The sequence below is a fragment of the Mya arenaria genome, chromosome 16 (assembly GCF_026914265.1).
Source record: "Mya arenaria isolate MELC-2E11 chromosome 16, ASM2691426v1".
NCBI lineage: Eukaryota > Metazoa > Mollusca > Bivalvia > Myida > Myidae > Mya > Mya arenaria.
Window position 1 is genome coordinate 25,608,158 of NC_069137.1, and position 16,766 is coordinate 25,624,923.

The 16,766-nt window shown below is 34.2% G+C and overlaps 1 protein-coding gene across 1 annotated transcript; it reads right to left on the reverse strand.

The window, feature by feature from the left end:
• Positions 1–9,031: 9,031 nt before the first annotated feature.
• On the reverse strand, positions 9,032–16,173 carry LOC128222587 (NAD(P)H-hydrate epimerase-like). The gene is made up of 7 exons (XM_052931674.1): positions 16,034–16,173; positions 13,859–13,967; positions 12,870–12,980; positions 12,090–12,267; positions 11,588–11,671; positions 10,045–10,244; positions 9,032–9,312 (listed from the first exon to the last, which is right to left on the reverse strand). The coding sequence occupies exons 1-7, from the start codon at positions 16,153–16,155 to the stop codon at positions 9,283–9,285; spliced, it is 834 nt and encodes a 277-aa protein (XP_052787634.1). The 5' UTR covers positions 16,156–16,173; the 3' UTR covers positions 9,032–9,282.
• Between the last annotated feature and the right edge of the window lie 593 nt (positions 16,174–16,766).

Below are 16,766 nucleotides of genomic sequence, written 5' to 3' on the forward strand. Positions count from 1 at the left end.
CGAACGTTGTGAAGACATTTAGCCTCAATGAAATTGATTTAAACATAAAAAAGTAACGTCGAATTTTGCACTATCTGGTAGTTTTATAAAACTCCACAAAATTTAATATCAAAAACATATAACTTGGAAAATGCTGTTTTAGGCTGTCTAAGCATGGACAATGTTGTTGTTAATATTAATCTTTAGAAAAACTAAAAATAGGATACAACAAAAAGATACATCATCTTCACTTCTCATGCCACTTAATTTGATAAAACTGCTTGAAACTCCTTATCACAAAACACGGGAAATAAACGCAATCTTAGCACAAACAATGTTGTAGTAAATATCAACATCACATCTGAAACCACTAAATTTTATAAACCTATTATCACAAACATGGGAAATAACTTAGAAATGATGTTTAGCTCTATGAATTCAACGCACGACACGCATTCCTAATTTGAAAGAGTATGCTTCTTAAACAAGAGTAAGCACATGTAATCATTATAAAAAAAAAAAATTCATATTACAGAATCGCATATGAAACGGATTTGTCAATTACAATTTACTTTTTGTATATCAATGTAATAAAAACGAATGTGAAGCATTGAACTGAATATACTCGGGGGGGGTAGAAGCACTACATAATGTTATCCACGTGGAAGTGTTTTGGCCTGACCATAATGATTGCCTGTAATAAAGGAGAACACTATTGGTTGATGCAAAATGATAATTAGATATAATGCCTTGTGACCATAACAAAAGACAACAAGAGCTATTATTTTATAGATAAATTAATATAAGCTAAATTATAGTTTTCCCCGAGTTTTGACTGGCAAGATGTGCCCACGTAGCTAATCACGCTTATAAACTCGGTATGGCTCGGGCTTAATGTATCATAACCTAAATCACTACCAGTCATTTCGCGAAATATTTTTGATCATTGAAACAATGTGAACACAAACTTTGAGAACGAAGCATTAGATAAACGATGTAAAGAAAGCCTGAAATACACGAATTGTTGATTAAATTTGTTTTAAAAAAACTCTATTGATCCTGACAAAAACGATTAATTCTAACCTTTGAATAAATACAATTAGTGCTACTGCCAAGAAACCAAATTTGTTTCGAAATTCAATTTAGTCAACGTTTTGTGTGTTTTTAATCAAGGTTTGGTTTGTTTGTGATATTTGTAATTGTGTGTGCGGTGTCATTTTATTTTTGGTGCTCTGTTATGTTCATATGTTTGTGTCTATAGTTCATTGCCGTTTGGACCCTTGCCTTGTGCCCCTAAAAAGGGAGTATTATTGAGTTTTCGACTACTGAATTGTAGTATTGCAAAACACGAGTAAAGCTGCTACAAGGAAAACAAATTTGTTTCGACTGACGCGCAAATAACAGAGAAATAATTTACTAGAAACAAGAAATGCATGTATCACCCTCGTACCTCGAAAACTTTAATCAACAAAATACATTGCCAATGTGATAAAACACATGTGACCTAATTCTGAACCGTAAACGGTAATTGATGTCTTAAAGTTGCACTCACACAGATTGATCGTTTTGACAACTTTTTTTTATTTTTTGCCCTGGAATGAGGCAATATTTGTGAAAATGTCAGGAAACCAGTGATACAATACTTGTGACAAAATATATGTGTCACTGTGTTTTATATTTTTGTTCGTAAATTGATGTTCCGTGGCTAAAAGCGTTAATAAACCGTTAAGAAAAATTACATTTTTCGGCAGATTCCCAAAGAATTGAGATATGTTCTATTGTGAGTTATCTTATATGAATGAATTGACGGCATATATACCAAAATCAGATGATTCCGTGACAAAAACTAAAATAATGTCAAAACTGTCAATCTGTGAGCATGAACCTATAACGGTAAATAATGTCTTAAGTAGAGAACCAAAATTCCCCCAGGAAACACATTCAAAACACTCCTAATTGTAATTGAAACAAAATGATTCTCCGGGAACATGCAATGACGCTAATCCAATCCTGCACTGTAAGTCAAACTATACAATCCCAGTCATGTCCTTCCAGGTTAGTCCAATTATGAATGGATTTTCAAATATTCCAATCGTTTTTGTTGATACTTATGTGAAAAACTACAGTAACAAGCTCAGTAGCCAAACGTTTAAACATAAACCCCGTTTAATGGCACAGGGTAATAGCCTAAGACATAGAACACACAAACAAAATATCACAAACAAGAAACATGAAGAACATGTCATTGAACAGCACAAAACTCCACAAAGCAACACAGTGCATATATACTATATAAAAAAATAGGTATGTTTATCAAGGATTGTTAGGTACCGCATTGGAACGGTCAGTAAAATGTAAATTTACTGGGGGTTTAAACCAGTTTACGTGCAAAAACATCACTCTTATCCCAACAATCCTGAATAAAAAAAAGAACGTAAAAGGTTAACAAGTTTCAGTTTCAGTTTTAAGAATGTCGGTGGTTGGGAAACGTGTTTTGAAAGTGTTGCTTTAAGAAACACTGGCTTGCTTTTCTGTACAGCTTCAACAACATGATAAAGCTTCTGCATGTAGCCTTTGTTTCTATATCTATTCAAAACAATGATACCGTAGATGGTCGTTTACCTGTTTCAACTAAATGGTGTCTCAACACACGTGTTTGATCACTGTCTTCCATGTTCTTTGTTTCAAAATGGGCCAGTTTTCGAACAAAATGAATCGACGAAAACGCCTACACATTATTTTTTGAAATTGTCACAACAAATTAACACAGTTCGTCAAAGCAATATAAAACCAAAACTAGTTATTACCAACATAGCGCCCTAAATATTATTTTATACGCTGCACACTCACAGACTGACCGTTTTGATAACTTCTTTTACTTTTTGTATTAGAATTAGTCATTTCTTTCCTGATATCTGCTTAAATATTGTCTTTAAACTCTAGAACTTTAAGTAGCTTTAGTAGTGCTTTTAAATAAGGCTTAAAAGTTACATGTTCCCTTAGTTTATGTAAGAGTGCTCGTGGGCGAGTGGCTTGGTTGTCCGTTTTCAATCTTGGTCATGACTGTACAGTCTTTCGCTCGCTTCCCACTTCCCAGTAGTATTTCTTTCTACAATTTCGGTTCCAAAAAGTAAAATGATTATAATAAAAGTCCTCAGATCTCTTACCGTGAAACAAAATGTTTCAAAACCACGATCGAGTCCCTTTCAAGGATGAAGGCCTAACTAACACAAAGCGTGAGACTCACAAGGGTTCTTGCAGACACAAATTTCTCACAGGAACACGAGCAAGATGAAGCATGTAGGCCACATCAGTCAAGAGATGACATTAGTTCCATAATCACGTTCGTAAAAACCGTAAAAAAATACATTCACTCCCTCTTAAATTCCGGAAACGGAGAAATGTTGGTCGTAAACGCGAGCTGAATCAGTATATGAGGAGCTTTTACCAGGCATGCATCACTGTTATATTTCACTCGCGGATTCATCTCATAAAATAGTCCAAGTTCAATATCGGAGAAATAAAATGAAATAAAATAAGCTCAAAATAAACCATTTCGACCTAAATCATGTTAAAATGTCTTTTCGGGATTACCCTAAAACCCCTGCCAATATTTTCAACCATTTTAATTTTAGTTATGAACAGAAGTATCTATGGAATTGAGAATATTCCAGACGGCATTTATTGTGAATACGTTTTGTAAATAGTATAAATAGTATTGGGTACCCCTTAAACAACTTGCGATTTCACTTAATCATATAATCATGGGAAATACAGGTACAAAACTAAATCGCCAGATATTTAATGATGGTCATGGTCAAGCACAATGTCAAGGCGTAATACACACTGCAATGAAGTATGTAGACACATATTTGCCCACTCCCGACCCGCAGTAATTGCACATAAGCAAATATCTCATCAGTTGGTCAAATATATTAGCAAGTGGCAAAGCATCGTCGGATACACCGTCACACTACTACGCTATGCTTCATTTTGTACCGTGGGTAAGTTAGCTAAGAAAATCTCGCAATCATGTTTAATTAATCAAGCAGTTGTATTGGTTACGCAATGTACCAGATTCTTTCCTTTTGATTTATAGTTTGCGATTGCTGGATTGAACCGGTTCCGCCTTCCAATAACAATATTTTTTGTCAGCAGTCAAGACCCCAACGCCATCGAGGCTAATGCCACTTCAGGGTTATTGAAAAAAAAAATGAAAAATCATTGGAAGTAGAGTTGTCTCCCCTGTTTCATGCATATTCATTTGAGATTTTGTCAATCAAATGTCCAACGGTGTTTATGAAGTATAACGGAATTTTGTACCGTGGTTGCCGACGATTGTGTCAATCATGCCATTACCACGTTCGTAAAAAATACATGTATACCCTCATCATGTCCACGACCGATAGATTTTCTGCAATAAATGTGAACTATGAAATAGTACATTATAGCAGCGTAAGCATGATGCTTGGAACTTTTGTCACATAAGATATTACATTAAAAGCAAACGGAATAAGTCCTAAATTTCTCGTACCGAAATATCTTATTTTTATCATTTGTTATATCAAAATAAGATAATGATCCGCATTAACAGATTCATAAGAATACGTGATCAAAATGGCCACCAGAATGTCTCCTGCCAAATTCGGAACGTTGGAAAAGTCAAAATCTCAAACGTTTCCCTTTACGCGCATTTCCGAGGATACTGGATAATAAACCGGTATTTGTTGCGCTTGCATGAGCTATTGAAATATTATGGCTTTCAAAGCGAGCATTTTCTGTCTAAAAGCTGGCCTTATCCTTGAAATTATTCCATTTATATTCCGTTTTTTAATATCTCTGTTCGTCGCATTTAATAACTGGAATTCCTCCATTTTAGAAATTTTGTTGACAGCCAATTTATGTATTGCCCAAACCTAATAGTTCTTGCAATTGATTCCTTGTTACAAGAATAAAGGCATGGAAATTGCAATTTTAAAACAAATCGAAACAACAAACAAAAATAAACTAGAGATTGCCTTTTTTTTAAAGCGCTTGACTCCTCCATTGTGTGGCCGTATGATAGTAATAATCAATGATGTACATGAAATTTGTACTTTTGGACTGAACACGAACGAAGTTTAACATATGGTTCATTTACTGCTCATGACCAACCAATATACCAAGTATGAAGTTCCTGGGTCCCTGTATTAAGTTTCTTGGTACAAACGTTCTTTAGTTATTCAACGAGAAACACTTTTGTTTTGTTTTTACAGCTCAAGGCCATTTGACCTACTGACGCCGATATCAATAAGGGTCATCAACTAGTCATTACCAAATGGCATAACAAGTTTTATGTTTTTTGCGCTTTTTAAATGGAAAATACGTGGCTACGTTTCGATTAATTAAAGAAAAAAACATTTTAAAGGCTATTTTTTACTATATGGACCTAAATGATATGCTATTATTTGTTGTTATTATTTAAGACAAATGGGTCAAACAAGATAGTGCACTGAAATTAAGATAAATGCATCAACCAATATTATGTGACTAACACAACGCTGAGTGTGTTTGGGAGCGTTAGAGATTTTAGAAGGTAGTCATTTACAAAGTAATAAGTGAAGGTTTTTCAGTGGGTTTTTTTGGCCTTTTTTGGAGCCAAAATTCGGCCCACTTCCCTCCTGTTTTTTTTCCTCTACCCAGGTAAAACTTTTCGTTTTAGGGAAACTTTTGTATTGGGCGCCTTAAGCAAATTTAAACAAAAATATCTAACTAATATGTACATTTATGATAAGCATTTTTATTTCCTTTTCCATATCCAGAATACCCTTTTCTGATCCCTCCTGATTTTTTTCCTCTACCCAGGTAAAAATTTCCGTTTTAGGGAAACTTTTGTAGTGTGCGCCTTAAACAAATTTAAGCAGAATATCTTACTGATATGAACATTTATGATAAGCATTTTTATTTCCGTTTCCGTATCCAGAAAACCATTTTCTGATCCCTCCTGATTTTTTACCTCTACCCAGGTAAAAAAAATCCCGTTTTAGGAAAACCTTTGTATATTTAGCGCCTTTGTACAAACTGATTCTTATTTCACACGCAACTAAATGTTTTGATAAACAGATAACATAACTATTTCAGGAACATTCTGTTTCTCAAAACGATTCTGTTCGAGACTTCAGCCGGTTTAATTGTGCTTATATTGCAGAACAAGTACTGAATCATAAACTCGACTAATTTATGACGTAATGTCCGGATTGGTGATTCCGGGAATTGGCCTGTCAAAACTGAGGGCAGTGTATTCGCTTAAAACAAAAACTGATTCAAATGAGGCATTCAAGAAAATGAATATCTCGATGGAAAGATTTTCCGGTGTCCTTTTCCACGTCTAATTCGATGTATGAATGTTCGTGAGTGTTCGTCTGTTAACTTATGCGTGTTTACCAACCGAACGCAACCTGATACACGACGATCGATCATAAAATCGTCTATATATATATACCACCGGTATAAAACTAATTAAACAAAATGAGACATAAGCAATTTGTTCTTACGAATGGTGAACTTAAAATTAATTCAATACTATTTTAAACAAACGACGATCTGCATATCTTTGATCATTTTTTTTTCTCAGTTAAGTCGTCTATAATTGATTGTAATTTTAATTGAATCGAATTACTCGCAGATATTCTAAAATGAATATTTGATTAGCTCATTGCAAAACTGTCTTGTCTGGTTATATTTTTTTTATGAAATATTACCAAGTTAATGAGTTTGTAGACAACGGACATTTTACTCGTGAATATTCTAGACGGAATACTCCATTAACACATTGCAAAACTGCTGTGTCTGACTTCACTGAAGACGATAGTGAATATGGGCCCTGAACAGTTCAAATACGGTGTTCTTCGTTTGTCTCCTCCTTATATATACTCCTTTATTTCCAATTTTCAGTGATTATACATATAAAGTTATTGACATGTTCAATGCAAAGAATAATGAAATATAAATATGTGAAAAAACAAAATAGAATGGTGTGTGATAAAACGGTATAATGGTATTTGTCATAGCCTTGGTCTTGTCTGGCAAAACGTCAACATTGGCTTTAACACAAAAATAGTTATTCAGATATACACAGGTTACTTGTGACTGTTATTCAGATAAACACAGGTTACTTGTGACTGTTATTCAGATATACACAGGTTACTTGTGACTGTTATTCAGATATACACAGGTTACTTGTGACTGTTATTCAGATATACACAGGTTACTTGTGACTCTTATTCAGATATACACAGGTTACTTGTGACTCTTATTCAGATATACACAGGTTACTTGTGACTGTTATTCAGATATACACAGGTTACTTGTGACTGTTATTCAGATATACACAGGTTACTTGTGACTGTTATTCAGATATACACAGGTTACTTGTGACTGTTATTCAGATAGACACAGGCTACTTGTGACTGTTATTCAGATATACACAGGTTACTTGTGACTGTTATTCGAATGTTTAGTAAGGACCATATTTTTTTTCCTATTGTTGTGGGGTTACGCCCTTTAATTGATTATTTTCACCATAGTACGTAGTACACTTTTGGCCAAAGTATTCAAATGAAGCATTGTAATTATGTTACCAGTGACAATACCCATGTGAGTACGAGTTGTGACCTGTATGAATTAATATAACGAGCAAGTGAAACTCGTTGAAAATATGTACACCTCCGGGTGCATAACCGCAAGAACCCGTCAAAGGCAGTGCCTCATTTCATACCACCTACATCGCTACAAGTCGTTTCACGAAATAGTTCTGATCATCGAAACATGGTTAATACAAACATTGAGAACAAAGCATTAGAAGAACAAGGTAAAGAAAAACTGCAACAGGTTTCAAAAAAGGGGTGTTTAAATGTGTATGTGTGTTTTAAAGCTATATAAATCCGGACAAAATCGATTTATTCTAACGTTTGAATAAACACGGTCAATGCTGCTGCGGTGAAAACAAATTTGTTCCGATAATCGATTCATTATAATGTGTTTTTTTATGAGGGTATGGTTTATTTTTGATGTTTGTATGTGTGTAAGTGCTGTTAGTTTGTTTTTTGGTGTTTGTAATTGTGTGTGTAATGCAAATATGTTTGTGTCTGTAGTTCATTGTCGTTTGGGCCTTTACACAAGTTGTTCTTTTTCATTTTCGACAACTGGGCATGTCTCAGTATTATTATTCGTTGTTTTATTTGAAAACACGATCAATGCTACTGCCAAGTAAACAAATTTGTTCCGACTTACGTGCAAATGACAGAGAAAAGAAATAACTACAAACAAGAAATGCATACATCACCCTCGTAGCTCGAAAGCTTTAATCAACAAAATACATTGCCAATGTGATAAAACACGCGTGACCTAATGTTAAACCTTTAACGGTAAATGATGTCTTAAGGAGACAACAAGAATTTCCTCGAGAAAAAAAAAAATCAATAGACTCCCTCGTAAAAAAATACAACGACTCTCCGGGAACATACATATATGCGTCATCAATATTGCATTGTAAGTCAAACCCTACAATGCTAGTCATGTCTAACCACGTAAGTCCAATCATACACTGTTTGTCCAATCTTAATGGATTAGTACGATAATGATTAGTGGAGTCAAATTTTGTAGTTTTGAGTCAATACTACCGTTTCATACTGTTGATGAATGGTGTCCAATATATAAAAATATTTGAATACAAGTGAAAAATTCTAAATATCTACTAAATAATACGAAATGTGATTAAAAGTGACAATAGACAATTATGATTATAAGTTTAAATAACGTAACCACTTTTGTCTTCTATAGGTTTGGGCTTCCGCCCACGGAGCAGGAGACTGAAGGTCTGAGCCCCACACGGTTCGAGTTCTTGTATAGCCGATTGCTAAATCTTCAATTAGTTTAATAAATACGTATTAATTGCCCTCCTGCCCGACGACCATATACACGGATGTCTCCAGAACTGCTCAGGAAACAAGAAAACGTGAAATGAATAACTCAACGTATTACATATGACTATTTATTGTCATAATTATGTCGAAAACAGATGAGGAAATAACTAAATAATGTTATAAATAGCAAGGAAGTTAACTATCACGTATTATCATGCCGTGAACTGTTCATTTTTAGTTAACATTTTATTGAACTTTTGAAATGTATGTATGGATCAGTTCATCCTTATTCGCATATAACAAATAAAACACTATTCAACATAAAACGGAAGTACAAAATCAGCAAGCTATCAACGCGAACACTCAAGATCGACGACAGTTCCCTGTTTGACACAAGCCGCTATGCGGTCCCATCCTCTTGTGTATCCTGCTGAAAAGACAAAACACAAATAAATTAATCTAACATTGCAATCAGTACTTTGCCTGAACCGATCTGCAATAATTCGACAATTTCTGTAGAAACAATTTGAATGAATGACTACATCAAGAGATAACGCGCCAAAGTCGTATGCGCCGTTAACCAGTTAAGAACATTATGATGCATTCTATTTGGAGACTTATCCTAGACTTTTCTTTAAGTTGCTTTAACTGATAAATAAATATGTGAATGTTGGATGCCTGGTGCGAACTGAATATAAAACTTAGACAAAAAATAATATATATACACAAATCAAAATGTGCTGACCTTGAAATTTTACAAAGTACTTCTCAATATATTTCAGTTGAAAGAAAGAAGAGAAAAAATCACATTAAAAACAATACGTAACATATAGTTTGAAATGTTTTAACGTACTAGTATAAATCATTTATCAACATGCAATTCTCTTTGAAATCACACCATACCATTTAACCATACCTTAATTTCCAGATTGTATGGGTAATATTTCTCCACCATACCTTATTTACCAGATTGAATCGGCAATATAACTCCACCATACCATAATTTCCAGATTGGATGGGTAATATAACTCCACCATACCTTAATTTCAAGATTGGATGGGTAATATTTATCAACCATATCTTTCTTACCAGATTAGATCGGCAATATAACTCCACCATACCCTTATTATCAGATTGGCTGGGCAATTTAACACAAACATACCTTTAATTCCACCACACAGTCAGTGCCAGGGTAAGGCGGCAGATTCAGCTCGTATTTTTGTTCCAACGTACGAGGGACAAATCTTCCGCCAAGGTAGTGGTGCTTTCCTTTGAACAGGCGAGCACATTGTTTAGGAGCAGTTAGTGAGATAAGCAGTTCGGGTTGAAGACCATTAGGATCGCCTTTTTCAACGTCCCATCCTAAAACATTAAGGAACAAGTAGCGAGATCAGAAACACCTATTACCAGTCGTTTGGGTGTCGAAGCTGAAAAAAATGGGAGCACCTTTCGTGATCAGTAGAGCAAGGGCCGTTTTCACTAATGTATTGAATCTCAAAATGTAAATTCTTCATCTTATTCCACAATTGTTATAAGAAGAACAAAGCATTTACAACTGGTATCAAACTTTGCAAAACAAACATGCCAAACATGTTTTGAAACATAATGACAATAAACATTAACAAGATTGCATATACTTTTATAAAGCGTTTTTCTAAGCAATGGGTATCAAAATCAGAATAGGTTAGTGGACTTGATTTTTTTACACAAACTTAACTGTAATGTAGCAGTTACGGATATGAGTAGACCAGAACAGAGATCTTTTGGGTTGCTTGTGTCTTTGTTTCGACGTTAAGATTTATGTTTCAGGCTCTCCAGCAATACATCTGAATAAACTAGGAGAAAACTAGGAATTTTTCGAGCAGAAAACCAGGAAAAAACTAGGAATACTGAGACAAAAACTAGGTGACATTATCAGATAAAGTATTACCTTACTTCTGTTTAACTGTCCAATTACCTTACATATAAGTGTTAAGCTGACTGTAAATTTGTTTCTGTTTGGCGTCACTTCAGCATAGTCTAACCTTAAATCACTATGGGTGAAGGCCGAACTATGTATCAGTGACACGAAACCATTACTGCAAGTAGCATAGGCAAGTCAGCTGAACATCTTTACATTGTTTTCTGCAAGAAAATCTTCAAAACACAATGAAAAAACAAAATTTGAACTTTCAGTCTGGACTTCATGCTGCAAATGAAAAACTAGGAATACTGGGATCATTTAAAAAAAAACTAGGAAAAACTAATTAGCACTTTAAAAACAAGGAAACACTAGGAAAACTAGGGAAAGAAGGAACGGCTGGAGAGCCTGCTATTTATTTTTCAGCCCGAAATACAGATTATCGACGTTAACGAAAAAGAAAAACGCATTAACATTTATTAACAACTATCCAAACAAAGAATGTTTACTTAACTGCGTACAAATAGTTCATGTTATTTGAAGGAATAAGGGAAGTGTGACGCCCTGACGTAACAAATTGACTTCTGCATTTATTTTGACTTACCATTACAAATTGAATGATATCGTTCAGAACGTCTAGTTAATACCAAACATGTTGACAGTTACGACTCATAAACACATTCAAATATTCATCATGTAAAGGCCAAGGGCCAATAGTGATGAATAAATAGTAAATGAAGTTATCATACGCGTACCATACCCATTACACGTACATATGCCTTTCCTGTTTAAATATTTGGCCTACCTGAGGGAACATCAATGCTGCAAATGGGCGCCTCAATCTTTTTCAGCGTCTCCATGACTGGTTCAAATTCCGGTCTTACGGGGGCTGGAAATACATGGACATTTAATTAAAATTCATCATATCATTTTCATTTGACCTACATCGTCGTTAAAAGGCATATTTTCGGTAATACTAGATCAAACGTTACCGTTTTGTAAGGGATGATAGTAACGAATAATTTTGAAAAGCCTTTGGGGAACTTGCACAAGTAAACTAAGACCTGGACATCTAAACAAACAAACAACATATTGTTCACGCAACATATTACATGTATGTTTTAACATTATAGGAAAACGTAGGCGGGATTGAAAGGTGTCAAAACATATGCGTTGTATTAAATGAAAAGAAAATTGTTTGTTTCCAAGAATATGTTTTCTTATTGCAAAAAACCTTACCTTTACAACTGAATCCTTTCAAGTCATCAGAAAGGAAGGGGTTCGTGTCTAATATAAGGGGAGCATACCTTTGAAACTAAATCCAAACAAGGCATCGACTACGAAGTTGTACGAGTCGGTTATAAGGTGAGCTTCTGATGGGAAGAAAGATAAAACAGGCATGTCCATCCCTTCACATTGCTGGTACAATGCGTCGAACAGGGGTTTTGATGGCCGCTTTGGGTAGAAGATGGTGGGTTTGTAGCCCTACAATTTACAGGAGAAAGGCTGGTTCTAGAAATGTTTTTTCTTGATATGCGTATATGATTAAAAGGATTTTTTTCTTCATCAGGCAACACATTGACAAATACTTCCCTTGTTTCCCGATCGAAATATTTCATCAATAACTCAAAGGAGTCAATATCTATATATTGTAAGTCTGGCGTATTAATCAGTTGTTTGTAATTGGTTCGTGCCTCGTTAGTCATGTTGTTCAGAAAATGCCATCTTGTTTAATAATATTATAATCCGTTAAGGCTACTTGGTTATATAAAATGGTGACTGACCTGAGTTTCCTATATTTTTTCCATACAAATATAGGCTTGAATTTCGGCTAAACCTGTTTACCGTATGTTTCCAAATGTCATATTTGTATGCATCGGTATTGATGAAACATATCAGCGGAGAAAAAATCTTATGCACGAAAACATCATAAGCAAAAAATAGACTCATTGGCCATTGTCTTATGCTAAAAGAGAAAAGGAGCGTTCAATATGACAGAGCAGAACTTACAAACATGTTTAGTTTCATAGCATAGCATAAAGTAACGTAATAAAAAGGTGAATATGTGTAGCACTAAGTATACTTACAAACATTTTAAGATGTCTCGCACACACCAAACCATCCCCTCCATTATTTCCCGGACCACAACAAACCAACACCGCATGGTTGTCTTTCGTCATCTCTTCTATGGGATAGCACTGTAAAAACGTTCGATCCAACATTATTTAAGGAATGAATTTCGGGACTGAAGTCATTTTCGGGGTATGAGCTTATTTTGGCTGATTAAAGTGTGTTGAGTCCGACGGACCAGCCCAACTGCGTTCTTATCGCCGATAATGGCATCAATTCGCAATTCATTACTTATATCTACACCAATAGTTCATTATTTCATTCAAAAAAATGTTTTTAAAAATACTTTGAATAATTTAAGAAAACAATACAGTTAGTCTTCATCAACCACTCTGTATATAGATCGACCCGATCGTAACCGGAAACAGTTAATCAAATGACGTCACAATAACGCGGGAGAATCAATAACTTCTTATTAATTTAAAACGTAAAATTGAAACACTAATGAAAACAATACATTTAACATATCATTAATTTACTCTTTGTAACATGTTGATTTAAGTTTTTTTAAGGTCCTGCTGACACAATTCAACAATCACAAGATACACATTTTTCAATTTACATGTATATTGTTATGCGATGATTCGTGATTCGAAAATGTTGCGTTCATCGGAAAATATTCGCAATTGCCGAAAGGCAGTTCATTTAAGGAATGGAAGTTGAAGTGTGGATATTGTCAGTTAAAATGAGTTTCTAGCAAGGTTTTGCTTGTGAACAATGAAAATTGCATGTTTTGGAAGATGTAATAATGTTTGAACAAAGTAAGCCAAAGGAAATGAATGCAAAAGGCTTCGCGTTTATTTGTGCCATTGTTTCGTTGTTTCTCTCACGCACCTTACCAATGTATAACCTTTGCTATCGCATTGGCGCAGCTATAAACGGCCTCATTCATGAGACCATGTCTCTAATCCAATAAACGGATCATCAATAGAAACAGATAACGTACCTTAGCTATTGCCACGGCACAGCTATAACCGGCAAGTTCCATAAGCTGGTCAACACTAAAGGCATATTCCGTAAACAGCTCTTGGTCAATATTCTGAGCTTCCGTCTGACTGAAAACAAAACAAAGTAAATTTCAACTGATTGGCTAATTCTACAGCATGGCTATTTACAACTCGTTTTTTTCGAGCAGCAAGTCTGTTTTCATGACATGTCCGACAGATGACATCCGACTTGTTACCGAAACTGTCCGATATATTAAGGCCTAAATCATGTTTAATAGCACGACTACGCGTGCTTTTTCCGCTATGCTTTAACTCTTTCAACCACCACAAATATAGTTGGAAAAATTGGCTTTGGCTTGTAAGCTTAATTGTAAAAATCTAGTCATCAACGCCCTTCGTTGTATTCGTCCATTTCGTTTTATACTGTTCTATTTTCCAGGTTTGCATGTGTTTACATGTGTTTCTTTCATACCTCTGACTGATTTATCTAAATTATCACGTAACATGCGTGAGCTATTCTCCAGATGCTAAAAGAAGGGTATGATAACAATGAATAGCTAAAAGATTGGTATTGATAAAGGCAAAGGTTAATGGAGGAGTCACGGATGTGATGAAATCCAATTAGTCATATCATTTTGAGAAAACATTATTAAATTCACGTCTTAACACATGTCGTAAGCTACTTAATTCTAGATTCTAATTCTAATTTTCATACTGCTCTTTTTTTCTTATCTAAAGCACAATTACTTTAGATCTATAGCAAGTAACAATTCAGAAAAGCAACCAGACTCAAGTTTAGTTAGAAAGATGCAACGGTTAATGGCAATATAAACACGGAAAGTTAAATCCATTAATGGTAAAATCAAAGAGTTTAGCTTCAATCTATTTCTTGAACATTATCTGCAAATTCCAAAAAGTTAAATACATTGATCCCTTATAAATAGTTTATGATTCGCTTAGAATGTTTGTTTTTTTATTTGATGTGATGTCATAAATTGATGACACAAACAATTTATATAAATTTCTGCTGAAAAAAAGTCAAATACTTTGCACATAAGATATTAAAAATAGTTCCAAGTAAAACGCATGACTTTTAAGGAAACAGATTTTACTACCATTTACTGAGAACAGATTTAACAAATTAAGTGTTAATTGAAGTGTTGTAATTATATGAAATTATTAAAGTATAAAAACTTAAAATAAAAGTGCAACGAATGTGTAGAAAACAATTGTAAACATGATCTGGGTTGCCATTCAACCATTGGATTGACCTTTAATACGTGTATGAAAATCGGATTTCATTTGTTATCGATAATCGATTCGAATTTGCCTTTGGACTACTGTTGAAAGTTCATAATATAATTTGGGAATACATTCTTTAAACGTACTGCCATCGTGAGCATTTAAATGTTTTTACCTGGAATTAGTGAGTGTCTTTATCCATGCTGGTTTAAACAGTAAATACATTTCCATAACATTTTACTGTCTACAATAACTTAAAGAAACAACACAACAATTAAACACACGCATAATAATTAATTATCAGTTGCAAAACGATGCACACGACATTAAGTAAATTATATTTGCATTTTATCAATTTAATAACACAATGCATAGTTATTAACCTTCAATAACATATTGACCTGGAAATTCCGAACACATATCCTACTTTTATAACATTTCACAAAAAGTAATTAACATGAAATAAAATCGATATTAAAAACGGTTTTACGAACAGAATGGAACCAGCCGGGATCCCTATGGTAACAGACAATTGTAAAAGGTGGTATGAAATATATAAACCATAAAACATAAATCGTAATTTTTGGAGAATTTGGAATGATTTGAGCCAAATTGTTTAAAATTACTGCGTTTTTATAAAATAGTGACCTCCCTTGTATAATGAACAAAACGACAATGAACCGGAAAGAAAGAAAAAGTTACATTTTCTGGACTTTAACGGCATTACAAAAAAACACATTATTACCGGAAGTAACATAAGCGACATCGATTTTGGACAACCACTATCATTGTCTCCGACATGACATTGTCAGCGACGATGTATGGATTGTACTCGATAATTGTGTCATCACTTACTAAATCTATCAGTGTTCGACATTCATTAAAAACATAACCTTCGGACCTAACAAGAACAATAAAATATTTACTATTACCTAATATACTTGATCCTAGGTATATCCTCACTGCTGTTATCGGAAAGTTCGTGTCGATGTTTATCCTTTTTATGACTCACTTTGCGTCGAAATGACAAACGACTTACATTAATTCGATCCATTTTATTCGCTTAGGAATGGTGTACTGAATATATGTCAGGAATGTTGTCTTGATTATCCTTCAGGAATGGTGTCCTTAATTTATCTTAGGAATGGTGTCCTGAATATCCCATTAGGAATGGTGTTCTTAATATAGCTCAGGAAAGGTGTCTTAAATATATATCAGGAATTGCGTCCTGAATACGTTTCACAAATGGTGTCCTGAATATCCCATTAGGAATGGTGTTCTTAATATAGCTCAGGAAAGGTGTCTTAAATATATATCAGGAATTGTGTCCTGAATACGTTTCACAAATGGTGTCCTGAACATAGATTCCTTAATATCACTTAGGAATCGTTTCCGGAATCACTTTGTTATGTTTTCTATAAGAACGCTCCGAAACGGTGTCCTAATTCTTTCTCAGGAATAGTAGTATCCTTAATTTCTCGCAGGATTGTCTTAATAGCCTTCCACAGCGCAAAAATTGTTTGAAAGATCAAAACATAAACTGTTAAAAAATTCATGTTTATTTAGTTTAAAATAATTTGATGTTATATATTTAGCAAGCATAATACATATATCCATTGCGACATGTAAATCTGTAAGTAGGAGTTGATTTTTTTTAAAAAGGAA

What these genes read in the sequence shown, in the direction of transcription:
- LOC128222587 (XM_052931674.1), bottom strand. Translation starts at nt 16,155, where the DNA reads ATGGATCGAATTAATGTAAGTCGTTTGTCATTTCGACGCAAAGTGAGT. An exon ending in CCTAGGATCAAGTATATTAG is followed by an intron (nt 13,968 to 16,033) that starts GTAATAGTAAAT and finishes TTTTGTTTTCAG; the next exon opens with TCAGACGGAAGCTCAGAATA. An exon ending in GTGCCGTGGCAATAGCTAAG is followed by an intron (nt 12,981 to 13,858) that starts GTACGTTATCTG and finishes ACGTTTTTACAG; the next exon opens with TGCTATCCCATAGAAGAGAT.